Here is a 22072-nt window from a genome sequence, read left to right on the forward strand (position 1 = left end):
AGCTCCCCAGCTCGGGCGCACCCTCACCGCCGCCAGCCCGCTCAAATTAAGCTCAATTGCCCCAACCGCTAAGCTCCGCCGTGCGATTCTTTTGTCACTAATGAGGCAATGACCCCCTTTTCTCGTGGTGCCTTCTCGTGGCATTCGTCAAGGGGATCCGATCAGCCCATACCTTTTCCTCTTGTGCACTGAAGGTTTGTCTGGTCTGTTGCTTCAGAAGGAGAATCGTGGCGAGCTACATGGGATTCGAAATGGGCGTCATGGCCCATCTATCTCACATCTCCTATTTGCAGACGATAGCATCTTCTTTGCTAAGAGTGATTCTCAGAGTGTGTGCTCGTTGGAGGCTACCCTCAACTCTTATTGTGCCGGTTCGAGCCAAGCTATCAATAAGGACAAGTCCTCGGTGTTCTTTGGCAACCACTATCCTGATCATGTCAAGAACCGAGTGAAGAATCAGCTGGGTATATATACTGAGACGTTCCATGATTCATATCTTGGTATGCCCACGGATGTTGGACGTTCTCCCACTTGCACTTTCAAGTTACTCACTGATAGAGCGTGGCAGAATATCCATGGGTGGTCGGATCGGCCTACGTCTAGGGCTGGGACGGAAACCATGCTCAAGTCCAAGACTCAAGCCATTCCCACGTTCATCTCGAGATGCTTCCGACTGCCGGTGGCGATCTGTGGGAGGTTCCGTCAGATTGTGGCTGATCAGTGGTGGGGACGGGAAGATGGCAAGAAGAAGCTTCACTGGCGCTCTTGGGACTTGCTCTCGACCCCGAAATCCTTGGGTGGCATGGGCTTCCGCGACATGGGGCTTTTTGAACCAGGCGATGTTGGCAAAACAGGGCTGGCGATTACTGACGGATCTGAGTCTCTGTGTGCCCGGGTTTTGAAAGGAAGGTACTTCCAGTTCGACAGCTTTTGGAACGCGGGGGCACCTCGTTCTGCTTCTGCGACCTGGCGGGCGATATTGCATGGCCGTGATTTGCTGAAGATGGGTGTCTAGTGGGGTATTGGTGATGGGAGACGCACGCACATCCTCTCTGATCACTGGATCCCCTCGACGCCTCCGGCTCTCCTCCGTCCCCTCTCTCCAATCCCAGCCTCGGCGACGGTGCACTGTTTGATCGATGCGGAGAATGCCTGCTGGGACATGGATTCGGTGAAGGCTTTTTTCTGCGAAGCAGTGGCTAATGAGATTCTTCAAATCCCTATCAGCGGGGCAGGCGGGTCGGACTTTGCCCGCTGGCCTTTCACAAGGTTCGGTGCGTACACGGTCCGGTCGGGCTACAGCATGGCCAGGACAACCCGCTTCCTGATCAAGCAAAGTGGCGATGGCAGAGGCCAGCAATCTGCATGGCCTTCGGAGGAGAAGGTTTGGAAGAAGTTGTGGAATGTTAAGGCTCCGAACAAGATGAAAACTGTTCTGTGGAGGTTTGCACATGATTGTTTGCCCTCGGGCGAGCAGCTGCTCCGGCGTCACGTTCGGACGAGAACGGACTGCTTCTTCTGTGGTAGGCCGGAAAGTGTGGGGCATGCGCTGCTTTTCTGTCCTCATGCTCGCGCTGTCTGGGATGAGATCAAGGAGGCCTTTGGGATCAAGTTGTTTCGATCTTCTTTTGCTTCTTCGAGACAGTGGCTTTTCAACTACCTTACTCGATGTTCCGATCGGGATATCTCTGTCCTGACAGTGACTTTGTGGCATATTTGGGAGGCCCAGAACTCGGCGCGCAATGAGCCGGAGGCCCCTCCTCCGAAGCGGACTGCAGCGAAAGCTCGTGCTTATGCTGACATGGTTTTCCAGCACCTATTCAAGCCTCTCCCTACTCCCAGGCGTGAGTCCACTGCATCTAGCTCTAATTGGTCTCCGCCACCGCAGGGCACTGTGTAGGTGTCTTTTGATGCGGCTGTGGATCTAGCTCGGGGTTCTTCCGCGGCTGGTGTGGTGATTCTGGATCACTCTGGCCAATTTGTGGCTGTTGCTACCGAGCCAATCCCTGGTGTCTCTTCCCTGGAGGTCGCTGAAGCCCTTGCTCTTCGACGTGCTACCATGCTGGCTCGGGAGAAGCATCTACCCAGTGTGGTGTTTCACTCTGACTGCCTTTCGTTGGTTCAACACATGAATTCTTCGGCCTGTGACAGATCTTTGGTGGGCACCATAGTTGCTGAGATCAAGGCGGAGTGTGTTGCCCTGGCTTCGGTTTCCTTCAAGCATATTCGTCGGCACTGTAATGTTGTAGCTCATGTCTTAGCTAAGTCTAGTTTGAACTCTGTGAGTCCATGTATTTTCCTTTCTGCTCCGGATTGCATCCAGGAGACCTTGTGTAATTTGGTTGCTTAATTAATAAAGGCCGATGTTTTCCAAAAAAAAAAGACCCCCTTTTCTCCGTCACCCTTTACTTTTTACCATGACGCTCCAGATTGAGCAAACGACCGATGCCCCGAAGGAAAACCACCCCCACCACCACCGAAGGAGCCTAGGACAGAGCTCTAGAGCGACGAATTATGCGGATTTCTAGACAATAGTCAGAGCTCTAGAGCTCTAAGAGACGATTGTAGGCTGTATTTTCTGCGTTTCAAACGGGCAGTATTTGATCCAAGCCCCCCCCCCCCCCCCCCCCCCCCCCCACACACACACACACACACACACAAAAGCAAAAGCTCACAACAGTTCCAAGTAGGCTCGCAAAGTGATATCACAGTAGCGCGGATTTTTCGTCCACATAAATTATCACTCTTATATCCACCATCGCAGCATCGGTATTTAAGGGTTTTTCTTTTTTTTGACGGGGCATCGGTATTTAAGTTACACAGGCATGTCCACGACAATCACTAGTGTTAACAAGGGAAGCGAACTGAACTCTTCCGGAAGATGTGCAAAAACGCCGAACAGCACGTAAGATATTCCAGGCTCCTTCGGTGCCCAAAACAAGGCTGAAAACACAAATACGCCTGTCCAGCAACTACTCGTCGAGAAAGAAAAAAACAGAAGGGGGAGTCGGCGAGGCAGAACGGATGCCACGTGGAGTGTAGGATACTTGGTGGCAGGTCTCTACGAGGGCGAGGAGAAGCTGAACTGAATTCCCGTCTTTCCACTGTCGTGCTGAGATTGCTTCAGAATGTAGCAGTAGTTCACCTGAAACAAATGCAGAAAAACAAGTTTGTTAGTCAGGAGGCAGGCAGGCACACCACATGATGATCTGTAATCTTCTGGTGCAAAGGAAATCGAAGAGGGCTATCAAAACATACCTCGACCCGGAATAGTTTAGTCGGCAAAATAATGCCGACGCCAGCACTACTCCTAAACGAACGGCGGAATTCATCAAGCGACAAGTTTTTGTACTGGCCCTCCGACAGTTTCACAAGATTCCCAGCAGTGAGAAACGCATGACCATGTATTCCAGCATCTCTAAACACCTTCAGAGGCAGATCAAAGGAAAGGTCCGCAAAGGCAGAAACAGCGAGATCGCCGCCCAAGTAATCCCTCCCTGGAACAGCAGCAGAACCATCTTCTGACGCGCCGGGGACAAGCCTCCGTGCTTCTGTCGGGCCAACCCCTCTTGTTCTGAAACCGAGCAAGGATGATATTCCACCCAGGCTGCAAACTGGAGAAGAGTGACCTCCCAGGTTAAATCTATCAGTAACAGGTGTAGACGAATTCATAAATCCTCTTGCCAGTGGTAAAACAACACCAGCTCCTACACCAACATTGAGAGCAGCGTTCCAGAATCCAAAAGGCACGGCAGCACGAGCATCAAACTCCTGAAGCAAAGTCAAAAGCACCATATTGTAAGATAATAATAATGAGAATAGATGTGACAAGTATACTTCTCCATTATTGTGAGGAACCATAAAAAGGAAAAGAGAAATAATAAATAGATTGGTGCTAAAGAAATCGTGAAAAGGGGGACAGAAAAGGCTGAAAACAGACCTGGCGAAAAAAATTCAATCCTTTGTTATCCCAAAGACCACCAACTTGAGAGGATGAGAGAAATGCATATCCTTTTGTTGGCCTGATATGTGAATCCCTTTGATCAATCTTGTATGTGTATTTCAATGCAGATAGAAGGTTATGCCCTAACTGCCTTCTGATGGACGTTGACGCGAGGCGTGACGGATCAGTCAAGGTACGCCATGTAAGATTGTAAGATAAATCGTGGTGCCTGGTTGAAAGCAAACCAAATGAAAGACCAAGTAGACGCTCCTTGTATGATGAGAACTTCATCCAATCTTGTGACAACAATGAAGCCCGAGCCATCAAGGGTGTTGGTATTGATTTAAATCTTGGCAGCGAGACTCCTACACCAACCTCTGTTGTTTGGTCCCAACCATATGCAACTGAAGCATCCCAGATGTCTGCATAGCCAGCCAAATTCTTCCACTTAACAGCCCCTTCCAGTGACCATGCTTTTGCCTACAAACGTAATGAATACACACTCACATGCATCAGATGTGATAACCTCTGAAAGAGTACTGGAGATTGCCATGCAGTAAAAACAACAGTGTTTGTTTTCCTGCCCTTATGATGCTGACAACATAGGTTCGGTAACATCATGACCTATAAAGTTATATTTATAATGAAGTATTTGTATTCAGTATAGGGTAAAGGTAAATACCAAGTATACTTCTCAAAAGAACAATTATTTTAACAAAACACATGACAATGCGTTCACTTATTTTTAACAAGACACATACATCCAAACTATATTTTGATTAGAGCACAATGAAACATACACTGAACCTTAGCAAATGCAGCTTTTTGTTCCGTACTTAAAAAGTAACTGTTAGAAACGTTGAAACATTAGTATTATTTTCTGAGCTAGTTGAAACTTGAAAACATCGGTAGAATGTGCTGAAGACAAAGTATCAAACAAACAAGGTAATCTATAGTTGTGAAAGTTGCATGTTGAACACCGATAACTGAATTCATAGCTTGATCATCCAGTGCAATCACCAACAAATCAAACCAAGTGGAGAGCGCACCTCCGGCTTGGAGAAGACGCCAGCGTTGCCGCTGATGGGGATGGCGGGCTCGACGACCTCAATGACGACGTTGGTGGTGCCGGGCAGTTCGGGCGGGCCGGCATCGAGCGTGATGTTGACGGCCTCGAACACGTCGAGCCCGCGGAGCCGCGCGCTGGCATCGGCCGCGGCGCTCAGCAGGTCCTGCACGGTGGTGGCGGAGCGGAGGAGGTCGGCAACCTCCGCCTCGATGAGCTCCTCACGCGTCTTGGCGTTGCCCCTGATGATGACGTCGTGGACGCGGATCCCCACCAGGTCCGAGGAGAGCCTCCGGAACACGGACTGCACCTTCTCCCGCTCGAGGGCCGCGGCCGCCCGCTCGTCCAGCTCCTCCTCCTCCTCGTACTCGTACTCCTCATCGGCGATTTCTCCATCGGCGCCAGCCCATGGCTCGGGCACGCGGTTCCCGGCGTCCTTAGGGTTTTGGTCGGCGGCGTCGGCCATGGCTGGGGTTCCCGGCGTCCTTCCGAGCTTTCTCTTGTGTTTTCAGATGCGGCCTTTCGTGCTTACCAAGCTCACGACAAGCGGGGCCGGAACCCCGATATTTACCTAACCTAACAGCAAGCAGTGCAAACAGGAAACAGCAAGCATTCATCATTCATGATCAACAGCAGCATGACATGAGTAGCAAGCAACAGCAGCAACACAAGCATTCAAGAGCAGGATGACATTCAGCTAGCAAAAAGGAGCACCTAAACTGAAGCAGAAAGCAGTACTACACTAGTACACTACTAGTACAATCTACCGGCATTCAAAGAGCAGCAGCTAGCACTAGCAAGCAGCCAAGGACAGCATCCAGGAGCTTAATGGAAGAAATCAAATCTGAATAAAACAGATCAAGAAGTTGAGGAGAGGCTGCTGCTTCAGGGATTGGAGAGGGTTACCTGCCGTCAGGAGAAGAGGGTATTGCCTCCTGTTGTGGGGTAGTGGTCGCCGGTCGATTTCGAGCGTCGCCGGCGGCGGCGGCGGCGTCGTTCCAGGAGGTGGCAGCTCGATCTGGGAACCGGATCCTCTACCAGGGTGCCGAGCCTTCTTACGACCCCCAACTGTGGTTTAGCCCAGGAAACTACTAAAGGCCCATATCGACAGCCCAGCGGCTTGCCTGATGCCTGATGCCCTTTAAAAAAAAGTACCCCTCAAAAAATTTAACAACATAAGAACATCTACAGCCACGTTGGGCAAATCCGGCCCCCTCAAACGCCCGTAGACACTGACCGGTCACGCCTCAAATAATGCAATCCACATCCGCACACTACGTCGATGCATACACATCGTCCGACTACTCCATCACTTACTAACTAACATGCCATTGAACTATCAAAATTTGGCATGTTTGGCTATGATGGAGATCATCCACGGCTACCCTTGCCCTTCCCGGCATCCTTGCCGTCCTTCTCGCGGAAGTACCGGTCGAAGACACGGTAGGGATCAAGCTAGATCTGCTCGTCGCGGAGCTGTCCTCCTTCGGTGGCAGCCCAGCCATGGCACGGACCGCCCGTTTCTGCTCTCGGACGAGGGCACTGTGTTCCTTCACTGTCGTGTCTTCACAATGCAAGTGCGGATGGCCTCCTCCTCTGCGGCTGCCCACGCCGCCGCATCAGCCGCCTCCGCCGCCGCCATTTCCGCCGCGATACGGGTCTCGACGGCCCTTATCCTCTCCATCCCACGACGGGCTGCCTGTTCCCGGTGGGACTCATAGTCTGCTCGACTGGTGATGGGGAGAGACTGGAGAGGAGAGGAGTGTGAAGTGGCTAAGGTTTAGTCCGGCGAGTAGATGGAGACGAATATATGTATGTTTTGGTGGGCTAGAGTGGGCAAACCTTAAAAAGTACTGCTAAACCTTAAAAGTACAGATATTTTTGGCAAACCTCAAAAGCACTGCTGAGCAACTAACCAAAAAGGTTAACTCTTTAATATATGGAGAGGGGCAAAATCTCTTGTCAATATTGTCATAAACTCAACTAGATAGGTACCGCTGACACTTGCCTGGTCAGAGATTATCGCGAAGCTTTGATGCTCACAGTTGTAGTAAACAGAAGTAGTAGCACTACAAAACTATATTGTGGGGACATTTCATGGACGTTGTTGATCCCATTTTGCATGACCCTCTCAAGTATTTCGTGCTGCTACATAGACAACTCCTCTTTAAGTTGATTCTCAAAGGAGGACAACAAAGTCCAACGAAAATACTGGTCATAGGTTCAAGCAATCGCATTGTGCGCTTGGCCAAACACCAGACTAACAATCTGATCTTCAGTTATCTGAAGCCATTAAACAAGGTTGTCTTTATTGTCAAACACTGAATTAAACCATTCTCTACACTACACTGCCTTCTTAGTCGATGGGGCCGTCTTCTCTCATTAGACACACATCACCGTAAGATCTAAAATGAAACAAGGAAAATACATCAACAATAGAGTTAACAAAAGATATGAGACATATTGGCCCAAGCCCATAGACTTCCAATTCAACGCATGAACCCAAAGACTGCCTCCCTCCGTGCTCAATTAGTCCCACATCGCTAATTTCCAAGCGTAGACACCATCTTAAATAACTATCCCTCCCATTCCCTAACAGCCGGCCTGGTCGTGCGCGCCTTTCACTCCTGCTACGGAGAGAACGTATCCTGTGCTACGGCTTAACTCGTGCAACGGCCCCTACAATTTACATAAGGGACCTTGTAAAACCATTTAACTACGCAAAGAAAGAGTCCAGCTAGGGTTAATTAAAAAAACGGGTTAATTAAAAAGAGTCCAGCTTGTACCATCCCCTGATCTCTGTTACAGTTTATGTGAGAGATTCAGCCATAACGGTAAAGTTTAACCACTAATTAATGTTATAGTGGAAAACAGATTAGATGACTAGAAAGAGTGGACGTGTGTTATGTAAATCTGTAGTTGCTTCTTTTTTCTTTCTTTTGCAAGGGATGCTTTAGATTATTCAGAATCAACGAATCTGCGGCTATTCTGTGGAAAAGAATGATACTTCCATGGTCTGATTATTTCTATGGCAGAATTAAGAGATGCTCTTGTATGGCAGGGTTAATAATTACATATCAAGTGCCATATTGTCTGGAGAAGTTGCAGTAAGGCTTCAAGATGTACTTAAGTAGTTTCATCCAGGCTACAATTGTCTCGGGGAAGCTGTACTAATGTAGTGAGGCTAATTATCAAAGTAGGATATGTACTGTAAAAACTCCAGAAAATCTGATAGGATCATATATAAATTTCTGTTCACCATAAACCCAGTCTGACTCAAACATTGTGCACATACATATGATGTAATATACTTATTTCATAAGGATAGCTTTGTTCTACACAACTATCTTGAATAGAAGGCCCACTGTGCTCTGTTTTGACGTTTTCCAACTATTGTATCTGCCTTTTGTCTGTCCAAACATACATCGACCGCTTACTACAAGAGATGCTTTACACACTGAAACTTCGAAATTTCAATATATCTTGGCGTACGAAATAGCTTAAGGCTTAAGCACCATCCACCTCCAAGCTTGCTGAAAGAGACAAAGTGGATGCAACTACAGCAGTAGCTTGTACAACAATTTTTTTTCTCTAGAGATGAGCTTGCAGCTAAACATGCAGACAATACCTGAAAAAAAGGGAACATCAACTATTTTCAGATGCATATCCAAGACGAAAGGTCAAAAATATTAGGACATCTAGTTGGCTAAAGACCATTTGAACCATACTGCTTAAGATTTGCATGCTAGATCAGTATTGTTGATTTTAAAGTATTGTTAGAATGTAGACTGCAACAAGAACAAAAATTCAGGAATAAAATGGACATGCTTTCAGAAATTTCAGTTGGACATCAAAACTGCAGTTTCATTTTGAGACGAACAAAGTGAACCAGAAGAGAAACACAACAAATCTTACTTTACATACATATTCCCAAGACATCTCTTACATAATAGTACGAATAGGAGATCATACACATGATTCTTTAAGCTGCAGAAGATGCGCGGCTCCTTGGCGATGGTTGCGCCCATGTTGATCGGACCTAAAGCACGGCGGCGCTACATAACATGCTCCCCGACGGCGCTGACGGTGGCTGCTTGGTGAGGCGTTTCAGAGGATAGGATGGCCACTGGTGCTAGAACTAGGTAGGGTGGACCGGCGGATGGCGAGAGAGTGGCCGATGGAGCAAATTGCTAACCCTAGCTCACAGATTGCCTAGTAAAGGTACAGGAATGAAACAGAGCCGAGGAAGGAGACACTGGGATTTCTGAGGGACTCTTTGCGTAGTTAAATGGTTTTATTACAAGGTCCCTTATGTAAATTGTACCAGCGGCCACCTGATGATAACATCCCGTCCATCAGTTTTCCATCCAGTAGCGCAGAGAGCAGCCGTAACACGAGTTGAGCGGTAGCACAGGATACGTTCTCCTACTACGGAGGGCGAAAGAGTTGGTACATGGTGGGTTGTAAGTTTGAAGCCCATGTCAAAGCTTCCCGCCGTTTGGTGGATTATGGCGGTGAGTGAGCCGGGCTTTGGCCTTTCAGGTCCAGCCTTGAAAAAGGCTGGCGGGTGTGGTGGTATGGGGTATCATCTCCTGCCCAAACCCACGCTTATGTGGTCCGTGTCATTCCTCGGCCCAGAGCATTAGGGGATTTTCTTGAAAACTCGTGATGTTGCTCTCACCATCTCCATAGTGTGAGGCTAACGTATGCATTTCAATTAGGGTCGTATGATATGGTTAGGATTCTGACAGATATGTCTTCATACCATCGAAAATTTACGGTATATGCACTTAATTATGACCTCCCCTGCGGGATCATCACGTGATCCGCTTAAAAAATCCCATATGAATAAATCTAAAAAATATCTTATATGCAAATGACTATATTTTTCAGATTTCAAGTTTTGATAAAATCACAACTGGTCTTTGATATGTGCAAAAATAAAAACATTGTCTTCAAACCTGGAATGCTATTCTAATTCCCTAGTTTTGTATATAAAAAAACAGCTAACAACGAATCAACAATCTTTTCCAGCAAAATTTGTTGTTAAATTACTTGCTCAAATATGTACACGTCAGATCTTTTTTTGGATATTTTAAAATTTTCAGCTTAGCTTTTAAATTTTCTGTAGAAAACTTTGTGATCTTGAGAGGCAGGCCTTTTGTAGACACCAGATACAACGGCTTTTCACCCGGTATTGATTCATCCATGAAACTTTATAACACAACAATCAGATAATACTTCGAAACGTCTCAAAAGTACAGATATTATTGACAAACCCTAAAGGTACGCTGGGCAACCAACCAAAAAGGGCAACTCTTTAATATGGTGAGGGGCAAAACCTCTTGTCAAGATTGTCATAAACCCCTTATGTAAATTGTACCAGCGGCCACCTGATGATAACATCCCGTCCATCAGTTTTCCATCCAGTAGCGCAGAGAGCAGCCGTAACACGAGTTGAGCGGTAGCACAGGATACGTTCTCCTACTACGGAGGGCGAAAGAGTTGGTACATGGTGGGTTGTAAGTTTGAAGCCCATGTCAAAGCTTCCGCCGTTTGGTGGATTATGGCGGCGAGTGAGCCGGGCTTTGGCCTTTCAGGTCCAGCCTTGAAAAAGGCTGGCGGGTGTGGTGGTATGGGGTATCATCTCCTGCCCAAACCCACGCTTATGTGGTCCGTGTCATTCCTCGGCCCAGAGCATTAGGGGATTTTCTTGGAAACTCGTGATGTTGCTCTCACCATCTCCATAGTGTGAGGCTAACGTATTCATTTCAATTAGGGTCGTATGATATGGTTAGGATTCTGACAGATATGTCTTCATACCATCGAAAATTTACGGTATATGCACTTAATTATGACCTCCCCTGCGGGATCATCACGTGATCCGCTTAAAAAATCCCATATGAATAAATCTAAAAAATATCTTATATGCAAATGACTATATTTTTCAGATTTCAAGTTTTGATAAAATCACAACTGGTCTTTGATATGTGCAAAAATAAAAAACATTGTCTTCAAACCTGGAATGCTATTCTAATTCCCTAGTTTTGTATATAAAAAAACAGCTAACAACGAATCAACAATCTTTTCCAGCAAAATTTGTTGTTAAATTACTTGCTCAAATATGTACATGTCAGATCTTTTTTTGGATATTTTAAAATTTTCAGCTTAGCTTTTAAATTTTCTGTAGAAAACTTTGTGATCTTGAGAGGCAGGCCTTTTGTAGACACCAGATACAACGGCTTTTCACCCGGTATTGATTCATCCATGAAACTTTATAACACAACAATCAGATAATACTTCGAAACGTCTCAAAAGTACAGATATTATTGGCAAACCCTAAAGGGACGCTGGGCAACCAACCAAAAAGGGCAACTCTTTAATATGGTGAGGGGCAAAACCTCTTGTCAAGATTGTCATAAACCCCTTATGTAAATTGTACCAGCGGCCACCTGATGATAACATCCCGTCCATCAGTTTTCCATCCAGTAGCGCAGAGAGCAGCCGTAACACGAGTTGAGCGGTAGCACAAGATACGTTCTCCTACTACGGAGGGCGAAAGAGTTGGTACATGGTGGGTTGTAAGTTTGAAGCCCATGTCAAAGCTTCCCGCCGTTTGGTAGATTATGGCGGCGAGTGAGCCGGGCTTTGGCCTTTCAGATCCAGCCTTGAAAAAGGCTTGCGGATGTGGTGGTATGAGGTATCATCTCCTGCCCAAACCCACGCTTATGTGGTCCGTGTCATTCCTCGGCCCAGAGCATTAGGGGATTTTCTTGGAAACTCGTGATGTTGCTCTCACCATCTCCATAGTGTGAGGCTAATGTATGCATTTCAATTAGGGTCGTATGATATGGTTAGGATTCTGACAGATATGTCTTCATACCGTCGAAAATTTACGGTATATGCACTTAATTATGACCTCCCCTGCGGGATCATCACGTGATCCGCTTAAAAAATCCCATATGAATAAATCTAAAAAATATCTTATATGCAAATGACTATATTTTTCAGATTTCAAGTTTTGTCCCTTTCCCCATGTCGCCGGCCTCCTTCCTCTCCCTTGCAGCTGCACCCCACCGCCCAGAAGAGGCGGATCAGCGCTGCCCTCGCTGCTCCCTGTACCTCCACCTCCACTGCAAAAAGCGCGGGGTGCGTTAGTGAGAGCAGCGGCGAGAGTTTGGGGAAGAAAAAAAGGAAGAGAACGGAATAGAGATATCACCGCCTCCATCTCGAGCTTGTCTGCGGGCCTTCTTCCGTCCCCTCTGTCATGAGCACCTCCATTCCTTCCGCGCCCCAACCTCATAGCCATGGAAGGGCTAGCGTGGGGGAGGAGCATCAGTGGGGGGGATCGTGGCCTCATGAGAGAGAGAGAGAGAGAGAGAGAGAGAGAGAGAGAGAGAGAGAGAGAGAGAGAGAGGAGGAGGAGGAGGAGGCGGCGGCGGCGGTTGGAGGGAGGTGGAGGAACTTGGGAAGAGAAGGAAGGAGGTCGTGTGCGTGCGCTAGGTTTTCATCTGCTAGGAAATTAATCTGTACCCAAAGGAGCAGCAAACTCCACCTTATTCCATCAGGCCCACATGTGATATGGCTCACCCATCATCCACTTCTGAAGCCAGCACAAAAGTGACACATCAATTAATAAGATCTGATGGGTAAGAAACTGCTAGCAGTAAAAGTCATCGAACCGTAAAACAATCGAACGGTGCTGCTGGCTTACCGATCGCAAGTGCCCCGGCTGGGCGGGTAGTCCAGCAGGGTTTATATGTTCAATATGGGAATCTTCAGGTAAGGCCATGATACCAGCAGAACCACTATCTGAGATATTTGCGACATTAACTTGGTTAGTGAACGAACCCATGTCATTTTAAGCAACACTGGCAACCTGGAGACTAATTAAATAAATATTATAATCGCATGTTCATAAGCTGTACATGCCTTGCCATATGCCCATTTCTTCCTAATGCAGCTGTACTTATTTTAAAAAAAAATTGCAGTACAAAGAGAAGCAATACTGGAACACTAACAAACATGAAGTCTATGGTCAGAAATCACATGGAGCCTATGAGGCATAAATGTCTCCTGTTTATTTAAGCAAAACAATATGTACAATAATAAATTATACAAGATGGATAAACGTATTTTCAGGTGACATACATATGCATCATGGAAAAGCTACCGATTTATTTATGCTTGTTAAGGGAAAAAATACGTTTGATGAAAAATAAACTGATATAATCAAAGTAACAAACACCATCTATGGAATAAACAATGACGCAATTAAAAAACCCGATGCGGGCTATGAAATTACGCAGCCCCTGGAAGGTTAGATCTTATAATCTCCTAGGGGGAGAACACAGCCGAATTGGAGCGAAAGCACTCTAATATCATGTATATCTATCATCCATTGTGTTGAAAATAGTTATGATGCTGCACATGCCTAGCCATGCTAAATTCTTCCTAATGGAGCTATACTAACTTACCAAAATAAACTGCAGTACAAAGAGAAGCAAGCAATATTGGAACACTAACAAACAGCAAGTACATGGTCAGAAATCACATGGAGCTAAACTATGAGACATAAATGTGTGTGTCTCGTACATATGTAAGAAAAATAATACATACAAACAAACTATGCAAGATCGATGAAAATATTTTCAGGTAACATACAGATGCATCATGGAAAAGCTAGCAAGTTATTTATGCTTTGTCAAGGGAGAAAAACGTCCTATGTAAAAGAAACTGGTATTACCAGAGTAACAAAAACCATCTACAGAATAACTAAGAGGCAATGTAGGAAAAACAATGCGAGTTATAAAACTACGCAGCCCCTTGATGGTTGGATCTTATCATCTCCCAGAGGTAGCACACAGCGGAAATGGAGCAAAACACACTCTGATAACATGTATATCTACCGTATCTTGTGTTGAGAAGTACCGATGAATCAAATTACAGAAATTCTAATACAAACAGGAAGGCACGGAACTGCCCAACCAAAGAAGCATGAGTTACATTCAGGAGATCTGTGCTCTAGAAGTTCTTCAAGATTTTATCCTGTGATACGCCATCTGCTGTAAGGGCCGAGGTGACCTCCTCGATCATTTGGCTTTGCCCGCATAGCACAGCCCCAGTGGAAGTAGGATTGGCAATGTTCTTGGCTTCCAAGAACGCGCGCTGAACATAACCCCTTTCACCTTTCCAGCCATCATCTGGCCGTGACAGGACCGGCACAATCTTGAGCCCAGATGACTCCCACTCTGCAAATCTCTCCTGATACGCCATTGTTTCCAGATTCCTGGCGCCATAGTAGAGCCTCACATCAGCTCGCTGCTTGGCCGCGAAGCCGAACTCGATGAGCGAGCGGATCGGGCTGATCCCGGTCCCGGTGGCGAAGAGGAGCAGCGTCTCCGCGGCGTCGGCCGGGGTCACCCTCTCGATCGGGAACCCCTTGCCCATGACCGCGCCGAGCTCCACCACGTCGCCGTCGCGGAGGCCGCAGAGCTTCTCCGCGGTGGCGCCGGGCACGGCCTTGACGAGGAACTCGAAGGCGCCTCCCCCCGGCGGGGACGCGATGGCCATGAAGGCGGGCTTGAGGCCGTCCTCCCCGGGGACGCGGACCAGGAGGTACTGCCCCGGCGCGGTGAAGGAGGAGGCGAGGTCTGCGGCGTCGGAGAGGTCGACGCGCAGGTGGAAGAGCGAGCCGTCGGCGCTGGCCGCGCCGATGGAGGCGACGGGGGCCGCGTTCCAGACCGCCGCGTCCTGCTTGACCGCGGCGGCCGCCAGGGAGGGCAGGCGGCGCCGGAGGAAGGGGAGCGAGCGCAGCATTTTGGGGCTGGCGAAGGCATGCCGGGAGGAGGGGAGGGGGGCGAGGGGCGTGGCGGAGATGGTGGCGGCCGTGGCCATGGCGGAGGGTCGGGGCTCCGAAGGCGCCGAGAAAGCAGGAGATCGTGGGGATCGGGTGGCGATTAGGAGAGGAGAGGAGCCCGTGGCTCTTGGGATGAGGGTGGGGATCGCGCTTGGGTGGGCCCGGTGCTGTCAGGTCAGGTGCGCACGGCCCATGATCAATAAAATCTCACTATCCCATTTGTATCTCTGTATTGATTTTTATGATCAATGAAATCATAGAGGACTTTTTTTAAGGGAAAAATCATGGAGTCTGTTCTATAAAATCAAGGTACTGAGCAGTTGTGTATAACATTTGTTTATGAATTCTGTGATCATGTCCTTCCAAGAAGCACCATAATTTCCGATTAGCCGAAGGCCGAAGGACTAAAATTAGACCTTTCTCTTCATCGAGAACATACTTTAGAAAAGTTTGGGTGACATCTACAACTCCGAGAAAAAGATGTGTAGAATTTAAAGAAGCACCATAATTTTGAGGTATAAAGTTGAAATTGGCACCCTTAGTGCATTGTGTTTTTCTGTACCTAAGTAGAGCCAAGCTGTAACTACTACTCTATCAATATGTAAATTTTGTGCTATAAATACTTTGGCATAGTAATTGTTGGTCAAAATGCTTATCCTAACGAACCCAATATGCTATGTATTTTGGAAGGTATGGGGGCACAAATGGCTTCTAAATCCAAACAAGATATTTGAGTACCTGATGACCGACAACTTCTACAGGGAGAGAAAATAAACTATGCGATAAAATTTTGGTCATTTCACTATGGTTAAACTCAGTATGCCGTTTGGAATGCAAAAACCGAAAACATAGGAACAGTTAAAAGAAGTACATGAGTTCAGTGTCTTGTGTAGTTGTGTTGCCGATTTCTGCATAAACAGAAACTCTGGGAATTCAACAAAGTTGTTGCTTGGATGCACTACAACAATTTTGCAGAAAATGGTTTCTTACATGGAGAGGAGAAGGGAAAGAAAAACTCCTGGACTTGCCCAAGAAATTTCACCATGAGGTTCGACCTCATATTTAAAAACTCCTCCAAAATGTGAAGGACAGGAATAATTTATATAAATAATAAATACAAGAATTCATAGGTCCATTCCTACAATCCAAAGTGCCTCATAGGAAAATTCCTATAGGTTTACCAATGAGATTCCTTTGTTCCAAAAAAGAAGAGCTTAACCTCATGAAAACGGTAGATAGTCTATTACATCTATTTACAAATGTGTTTTCTCAATTTTGACAACTTTCTCAAACGTAGTAATTCACAACCCCAACATAAATATTCTCTGGCTCCACAGGTGGTCGCTCGATCACTGTTATATTTTCTGTCTCTACAAACTCCCACTTTCCTAGCAGTTGATGCCACAGGTTTGGATATTTGGGCCAGCGAGACGGGTAGTGAATGGATCAACACGAACCCACAGCAAGGAGAAGATAGAAGCGAGGAGGACAGCCCAGACGATGACAATCGTCGGTGTGCGGTTTTGCCTGCCCATAAGACCCTTGAGGAATGGGTATAAGTGAACAATCACCCAGAAGGCAAAGAAGAGCTTCCCAAAGAGCGGCCCCCATGATTGGTAACCACTGTTGATGGCGTAGGAGGTACCAGCAACGACACCGACCATGTTAATGATCAAAATGGTCGTCGGAGGGATAAGAAGCGTCGTCCACTTGAACATGTAGAGCTCAGCAAAGTCGCCTTCTTCATCATTAGCCTTTGAGGTGACAGTGAAGTTGGTGTCGATACCTGCAAGCACCTTCAGAAGACCCTGAAAGACGGCAAACAGATGGGCAGAGATACCTCCAATGACCCAGAACTGTTCATTCCTCCACCACTCGTCAATGCCAACACCACTCCACCTCATCTCAAGGATACCAGTGGCGAAAATTGAAAGGAAGAGCGCAATGAACCAGATACTGGCCAAGTTGCTAATCTGCATTCCAAGAAATGAATATGGTCAGTTTTGTTGCTGCAACCTCTTTCAACTGAATGTATAAAAGATGTATGCAACCAATGTTTACCTCTGGCATGATGAACTTTCCAGTGAGCAGACAGATAGCAGGCAATATACAATAGACTAGAAGCGGGAGAGAGGTTAGTGGGTAAATGGTGGTGTTGATGTAAGCGAATCTCTCCAGGAACTTGAGGCGCCCTCCGTAGCCATACCATAAGGGGCAATGCCGGCTGAAAAGAATTTCAACAGAACCAAGAGCCCACCGCAGCACTTGATTCAGACGATCTGAAAGATTGATGGGGGCAGATCCCTTGAAAGCTGGGCGCTTGGGCATGCAATAGACTGAACGCCAGCCTCTTGCGTGCATCTTGAATCCAGTTAGAATATCTTCTGTGACAGATCCATAGATCCAACCAATCTGCAATCAGAACAACCTCGTTACAGTTAACCAGGAACTGGCCTTACTCATGCCAACTGAGACATATCATTTGCAATTCGTAACAAAAATAGCCAGTATAAAGTGTATTATGAACTTGTGCAAAATAGTACTAACATATTTTTGTTTCTCCAGAGCAAAGATACAAAAACACTAGTTGCATCCACCATTTTGCATACTGGTACCTCACTTCTATTTTATTGTTTTGCACAAATTTTGTGTAATAGAAAATATGAACGAACATTATTGGAATGATTGTTATGTTACCTCAGTTCCCCATTCAGACTTGTCCTCATAGCCACAACTTATGACATGGATAGCTTCTTTCAAAAGAGATTCTGGAGTGGACGACTGAGGAACACCACCATATTCCATCAGAGTGGAGGCAACAAATGCTGCTGACTGGCCAAATCTCTTCTCTAAGCTCATTTGAGACATGAGAACTGATTTCTCATCATCAAACCCAGCACCTGCCAAATAGTACATGTTGGTTAAAACTCCAGAATGTACAATAACTGCTGCAGATGACAAAACAGTATAAGGAATTGGGCGGTGGAAGATGCAAGAAAATAAAGATGGTACCTTCAACACCCTCCTCTATGTCTTCGAGATTGAATACTGGAACAGAACTGTCCACATGCTTGTTCGACTTTTTCTTATCTGAGCTCCTTTTCTTTGACTTGCTTGCCTTCTTCTTGCCCCCACATAATGATGCCAAGAAACCTGGCTTCTTCGCCTTAATTGGGGGCTCATAACCATAGATAGCCGTTCTGTTGAAAACACAACCAGTTCCCACATAAACTGGTCCTTGAATGCCGTCAAGGCCCCTCAAGTTAATCTGCGGCAAGCCCAAAAATCATTGGACATGGTTAGAAATTTTAAAACCAGTCCATCGACCAATCTTAGAATCTTAGCATCACTTATTAAGTATCCAAACGAGCATCACATGTTACGCTATTGATTACTTGAAACCAGTGAATTCAGGAGAGAACTGTGGACTTACATCAAAAAAGACAGTGTTCCTGTTTGCATATCGATCATTCCTATCAATACCATCAAACCTTTGTGGGAACTGCACATAACAGACTTGCGGACCTAGGTTTGGATCCATTAGGAAGCACATAGCTTCTCGGACAGCCTTGCTGTTGTTGATGTAGTGATCACAATCAAGATTCAACATGTATTGTCCGTTAGTAAGGACAGCTGAGACACGAACCTGTGGAAAAAATTGATCTGACATTAGAACCATCAAATGGAATTAATTAGATAATTTAACTTCCGTAAGAGTATTAACTACTCACAAGGGCATTCATGGCACCAGCCTTTTTGTGGTGCTGGAATCCAGGACGCTTTTCACGAGACACGTAAACTAAACGGGGGAGCTCATTACCCTCAGTATCAAGGCCACCACTGTGACCAAGGAAAACCTGAGAATGGTCAGAAAGAGGAGTTAGCCAAGCAATGAACTTTCTAAATAGTAGAATACAAAAAAATAGCTAGATAACCAGGTATGTCTAGCTTTCAATTCAGTAATAGTAGTCTATATTGGAAATACGCTAACCTGAATCATTCCAGGATGATCCCTGGTATTGTTTCCTGGCCATGGTGTGCCATCTTGCATGATCCATCCTTCCTCGGGGACTTTCAATGCCTTAGAAACTAGGGCATTTATCCTAATTTTAAATTCTTCATATTCTCTCTACAACAGTTTTTTGTGAGACACGTTAGCATAGGATCAGAAAATGTGAAATCAATACCTATATGTTCACAAAGCAAACACACCTTCATGGCCCGGCGGTCTTTAACAAATGAAGGCTGGACTTTATCTTTCAGGTAATCAATTTTCTGGCAAAAGTAAAACTCAGGAGCTCTGGGTTCAATGTCATACTTCTTCACAAATGGTACCCATTTCCTAGCAAACTCTGAAGTCTCAGCCAATGCGTCAAAAGTCAGCATTGAAGCTCCGTCATCAGATACATAGCAAGAGACCTTGTCCACAGGATAATCAACAGCAAGTATGGATAGCACAGTGTTGGCAGTGACGATAGGTGGCTCCTTCAAGGGGTCGACTGTACTGACAAATATGTCAACAGCAGCCAACTGAGACGGTTCACCTTCTCGGTCATACCTGTTAACAGAAATGAAATGGTAGCAACGTCAGGAATAGTTAATAAACAATGTCTGCTTCAACTAAGTACAGAAGAAATTGTTAAGAAGATCACCTTAAAGCCAGTCTATCAAGGTAGGTCTCCCGGTTGATTGGAAACCACTTCGGGAACTGATCCAGTATCCAGGATAAAGCAAACCAAATCTCACATATAACAGATAAAAGCCACAGTGGGTATGCATTACGCACAGGATTTGTGAGACGGTAGTGCAGGAAGATGCTTAGAACAACCAACCGCAGAACAATGACCATTCTGTATGGATTTATTTTGGATGAAGCAATGGGGACTTTTCTAGATAGAGGCTGGCGAGTTTCATCATTCCTGTAATTTAGATCGAATAGAATTAATGCTGGAAGACAATAGGCTAGAACATTATAATGAAAAGAACATGGCCAATATTCACAAAAAAGAAAGGCTTAGTAGTAACTGTGCAAGTATAAAGGCAATCTCCTAACTCGTAACTTCAATCAGGTTTTGTACTGACAAACAGCAGATGCTGCTGTAAGATATGAATTTGAAGAGGAGGGTGTTGGAACTCACAGTAAAGCGTCTTCCATGTTGTACTCAGTAGATGCATCGATGTCAGTAGCTGCCCGACCTTCAGAGGGAGCAATGCTTGTCCCATTAGTCATGGGAATCGCACCCTTGTCCTGCTTCATTTTCCAGCCATCGACTCTCTCTTTCCAGGCAACATTCCCAATACTGCCAGAGAACTCCCTTGACGGATTTGCTGGCAAGGAGCACGAAACAATAATCGTTATATTCACATCTCAAGTGAGTGTTGCAAAATGGAACACGAGAGATCATGTCAAGAAACAAACATACGTGAATGATTCACATAGGGAAACGGAGCACGTCTGCTGATGTTCCCCGTAGGGGACATCATATGATGATCAGGGGAAGCTCCAGGGATTTCTCCTGACATCTGCAAGCAAGCAAAATCCAACTCAATAAACTGAGCAATAGCGCATACACAGGATATTCTCATCAAAACCTATTAAACAGAACTCTTGAGCACCAACCTGGCTGTTGGTGACTGAAGGGACGTATCCCCTAGGGATCTCTCCACTGTCATACTTGGAGAGGCCGATCTCGCCACTGTCATACTTGGGGTGGCCAACATTGCCACTACCCCCAGTGTTCATGCGCCAGCTGCGCATCCTATCAGCAATCTTCTGCTTCTGGTCCTCAGTGCCAGATGCAGGGTAGTTGAAGTCACTGCCATCATCGGCGTCAGTGTCGTCGCCTTCCTCCCCACGGATCGCAGGGCTCCCTGAAGAAGCCATACACAGCTCAGCATAGACTCGACAAAATGTTTCAACCCTAAATTGCAGTCAATGACCAGGAGGCCCAAAATTGGGCTTCATATACTGGTTCTCCAAAGCTACAATTCACCCAGACAGACAAATTCTAAGAATGGTGTAAGATCTACTAAAGGGAACCGTCCGACCTTCATTACCAGCTCACGACAAGAATGATGTTGTAGCAAGATCTACAAAAGGGGATCCCCATTTTGGCTGTTGTTAACTACTCGTAGCATAAACTTGTCAGGTGCGCTCAGCTCAATTGTACTCGAATTGCAGGCGGCGAGAGAGAGAGAGAGAGAGATCCGTCCGTGGGGAAGTGGATGGTGAGCGTTACCTCTGTGGCGCTTGTACTTGGTCTTGCACTGGAGGCAGGCCTGGGTGCCCTCCTTGCGCTCGTGCTCGTAGCAGGGGCGGCAGACCGGGAAGCGGCAGACGTCGCAGGCGGTGAAGACCTCGCCGTCCACCGTGGTGCCCAGGCCGTCGGCGCAGATCTGGCACACGTCCCCGGCCCCGTGCCTCCCGGACTTCTGCACACGGCAACAGCGAGACGCGGTCAAAATCGAGGCTTTGCATCCACGAACCACAGATCCGGCCCGGGAAATGCAAAGCGAGGTTCTTGGAAAAGAAAAAGATCCGCGGGGGACTCACCAGGGCGTCCGCGTCGCCGTCCATGGCGCGGCAGGGCGATCCACCCGGCACCGACAACCGAGCTGGAGCAGCTCCTCCCACCCAATGTGCGGAGCGCGGAGGGGGGTTCGGGGGGGCAGTGGGGATGGCAGCGGGAGCGCCGCTGCTACTAGTAGTGGTGGTGGAACTACCGGGAGGGGGGAGGAGGGTGAAAGGGACAGGCCACCAGCGGTGTGTTGGTTCCGCTGTCGGTTTCCATGAGGGGCTTGATTAATTAGGAGGCCATTGGCGAGGGATCTCCGCGTTCCTGTTTTGTTTATTCTGGATGAGAAATTATCGTCGGCCAGCGGGGCGGGAGGTGGAAGAAAGGCGGGGTGGGGCCGGGGCGGCAGAGAGCGGGCACCGTCGGTGACCGACAAAGGGGAATCCCTGGCGTGGGAGGAGGAGGAGATCTGCCCCTGCCCCTGGTAGGTCGGACGCGCACGGAAAATGTGTGATTATTTATCAACTACTGCTGTGCAATCAGGCTGAGTGGAAGTGAAGTGGTACGGGTAAACGATACTGTAGCAAGGCGGCGGCGCATGAAGAGCGTAGAAGAGAATAAACAGATGTCAGACTTTATACGAGGCAAATTATTTTGTTTTCAAACTAAGGAGCATTGCCTCCAATTTC

General features: G+C 46.8%; 3 protein-coding genes across 4 annotated transcripts; all 3 read right to left on the reverse strand.

The window, feature by feature from the left end:
* Positions 1-2705: 2705 nt before the first annotated feature.
* LOC123051532 (sorting and assembly machinery component 50 homolog A) lies at positions 2706-6127 on the reverse strand. 2 transcript variants are annotated; one of them, XM_044474426.1, is made up of 5 exons: positions 5916-6127; positions 4993-5585; positions 3941-4423; positions 3259-3771; positions 2706-3145 (listed from the first exon to the last, which is right to left on the reverse strand). In XM_044474426.1, the coding sequence occupies exons 2-5, from the start codon at positions 5473-5475 to the stop codon at positions 3062-3064; spliced, it is 1563 nt and encodes a 520-aa protein (XP_044330361.1). In that variant the 5' UTR covers positions 5476-5585; positions 5916-6127; the 3' UTR covers positions 2706-3061. The 2 variants fall into 2 exon arrangements, with proteins under 2 accessions (XP_044330361.1, XP_044330360.1); XM_044474425.1 differs by having other exon boundaries at positions 4993-5580; positions 5916-6091.
* Positions 6128-13882: 7755 nt separating this feature from the next.
* On the reverse strand, positions 13883-14984 carry LOC123051533 (fruit protein pKIWI502). The gene has a single exon (XM_044474427.1). The coding sequence runs from the start codon at positions 14904-14906 to the stop codon at positions 14034-14036; it is 873 nt and encodes a 290-aa protein (XP_044330362.1). The 5' UTR covers positions 14907-14984; the 3' UTR covers positions 13883-14033.
* Positions 14985-15929: 945 nt separating this feature from the next.
* LOC123051534 (probable cellulose synthase A catalytic subunit 8 [UDP-forming]) lies at positions 15930-21728 on the reverse strand. The gene is made up of 14 exons (XM_044474428.1): positions 21422-21728; positions 21108-21300; positions 20489-20739; positions 20292-20391; positions 20007-20196; positions 19521-19787; positions 19081-19426; positions 18860-18997; positions 18600-18725; positions 18302-18514; positions 17881-18136; positions 17566-17768; positions 16930-17280; positions 15930-16841 (listed from the first exon to the last, which is right to left on the reverse strand). The coding sequence occupies exons 1-14, from the start codon at positions 21443-21445 to the stop codon at positions 16257-16259; spliced, it is 3243 nt and encodes a 1080-aa protein (XP_044330363.1). The 5' UTR covers positions 21446-21728; the 3' UTR covers positions 15930-16256.
* Positions 21729-22072: the final 344 nt, after the last annotated feature.

The sequence above is a fragment of the Triticum aestivum genome, chromosome 2D (assembly GCF_018294505.1).
Source record: "Triticum aestivum cultivar Chinese Spring chromosome 2D, IWGSC CS RefSeq v2.1, whole genome shotgun sequence".
NCBI lineage: Eukaryota > Viridiplantae > Streptophyta > Magnoliopsida > Poales > Poaceae > Triticum > Triticum aestivum.

Coding starts and splice junctions, on each gene's coding strand:
- LOC123051532 (XM_044474426.1), bottom strand. CDS start 5,475: ATGGCCGACGCCGCCGACCAAAACCCTAAGGACGCCGGGAACCGCGTG. Junction 4,424..4,992: donor GCGTCTTCTCCAAGCCGGAG/GTGCGCTCTCCA, acceptor TTACGTTTGTAG/GCAAAAGCATGGTCACTGGA. Junction 3,146..3,258: donor CTAAACTATTCCGGGTCGAG/GTATGTTTTGAT, acceptor CATTTGTTTCAG/GTGAACTACTGCTACATTCT.
- LOC123051534 (XM_044474428.1), bottom strand. CDS start 21,445: ATGGACGGCGACGCGGACGCCCTG. Junction 20,740..21,107: donor CAAGTACAAGCGCCACAGAG/GTAACGCTCACC, acceptor TGGCTTCTTCAG/GGAGCCCTGCGATCCGTGGG. Junction 20,197..20,291: donor TCCCTATGTGAATCATTCAC/GTATGTTTGTTT, acceptor GCTCCTTGCCAG/CAAATCCGTCAAGGGAGTTC.
- LOC123051533 (XM_044474427.1), bottom strand. CDS start 14,906: ATGGCCACGGCCGCCACCATCTCCGCCACGCCCCTCGCCCCCCTCCCC.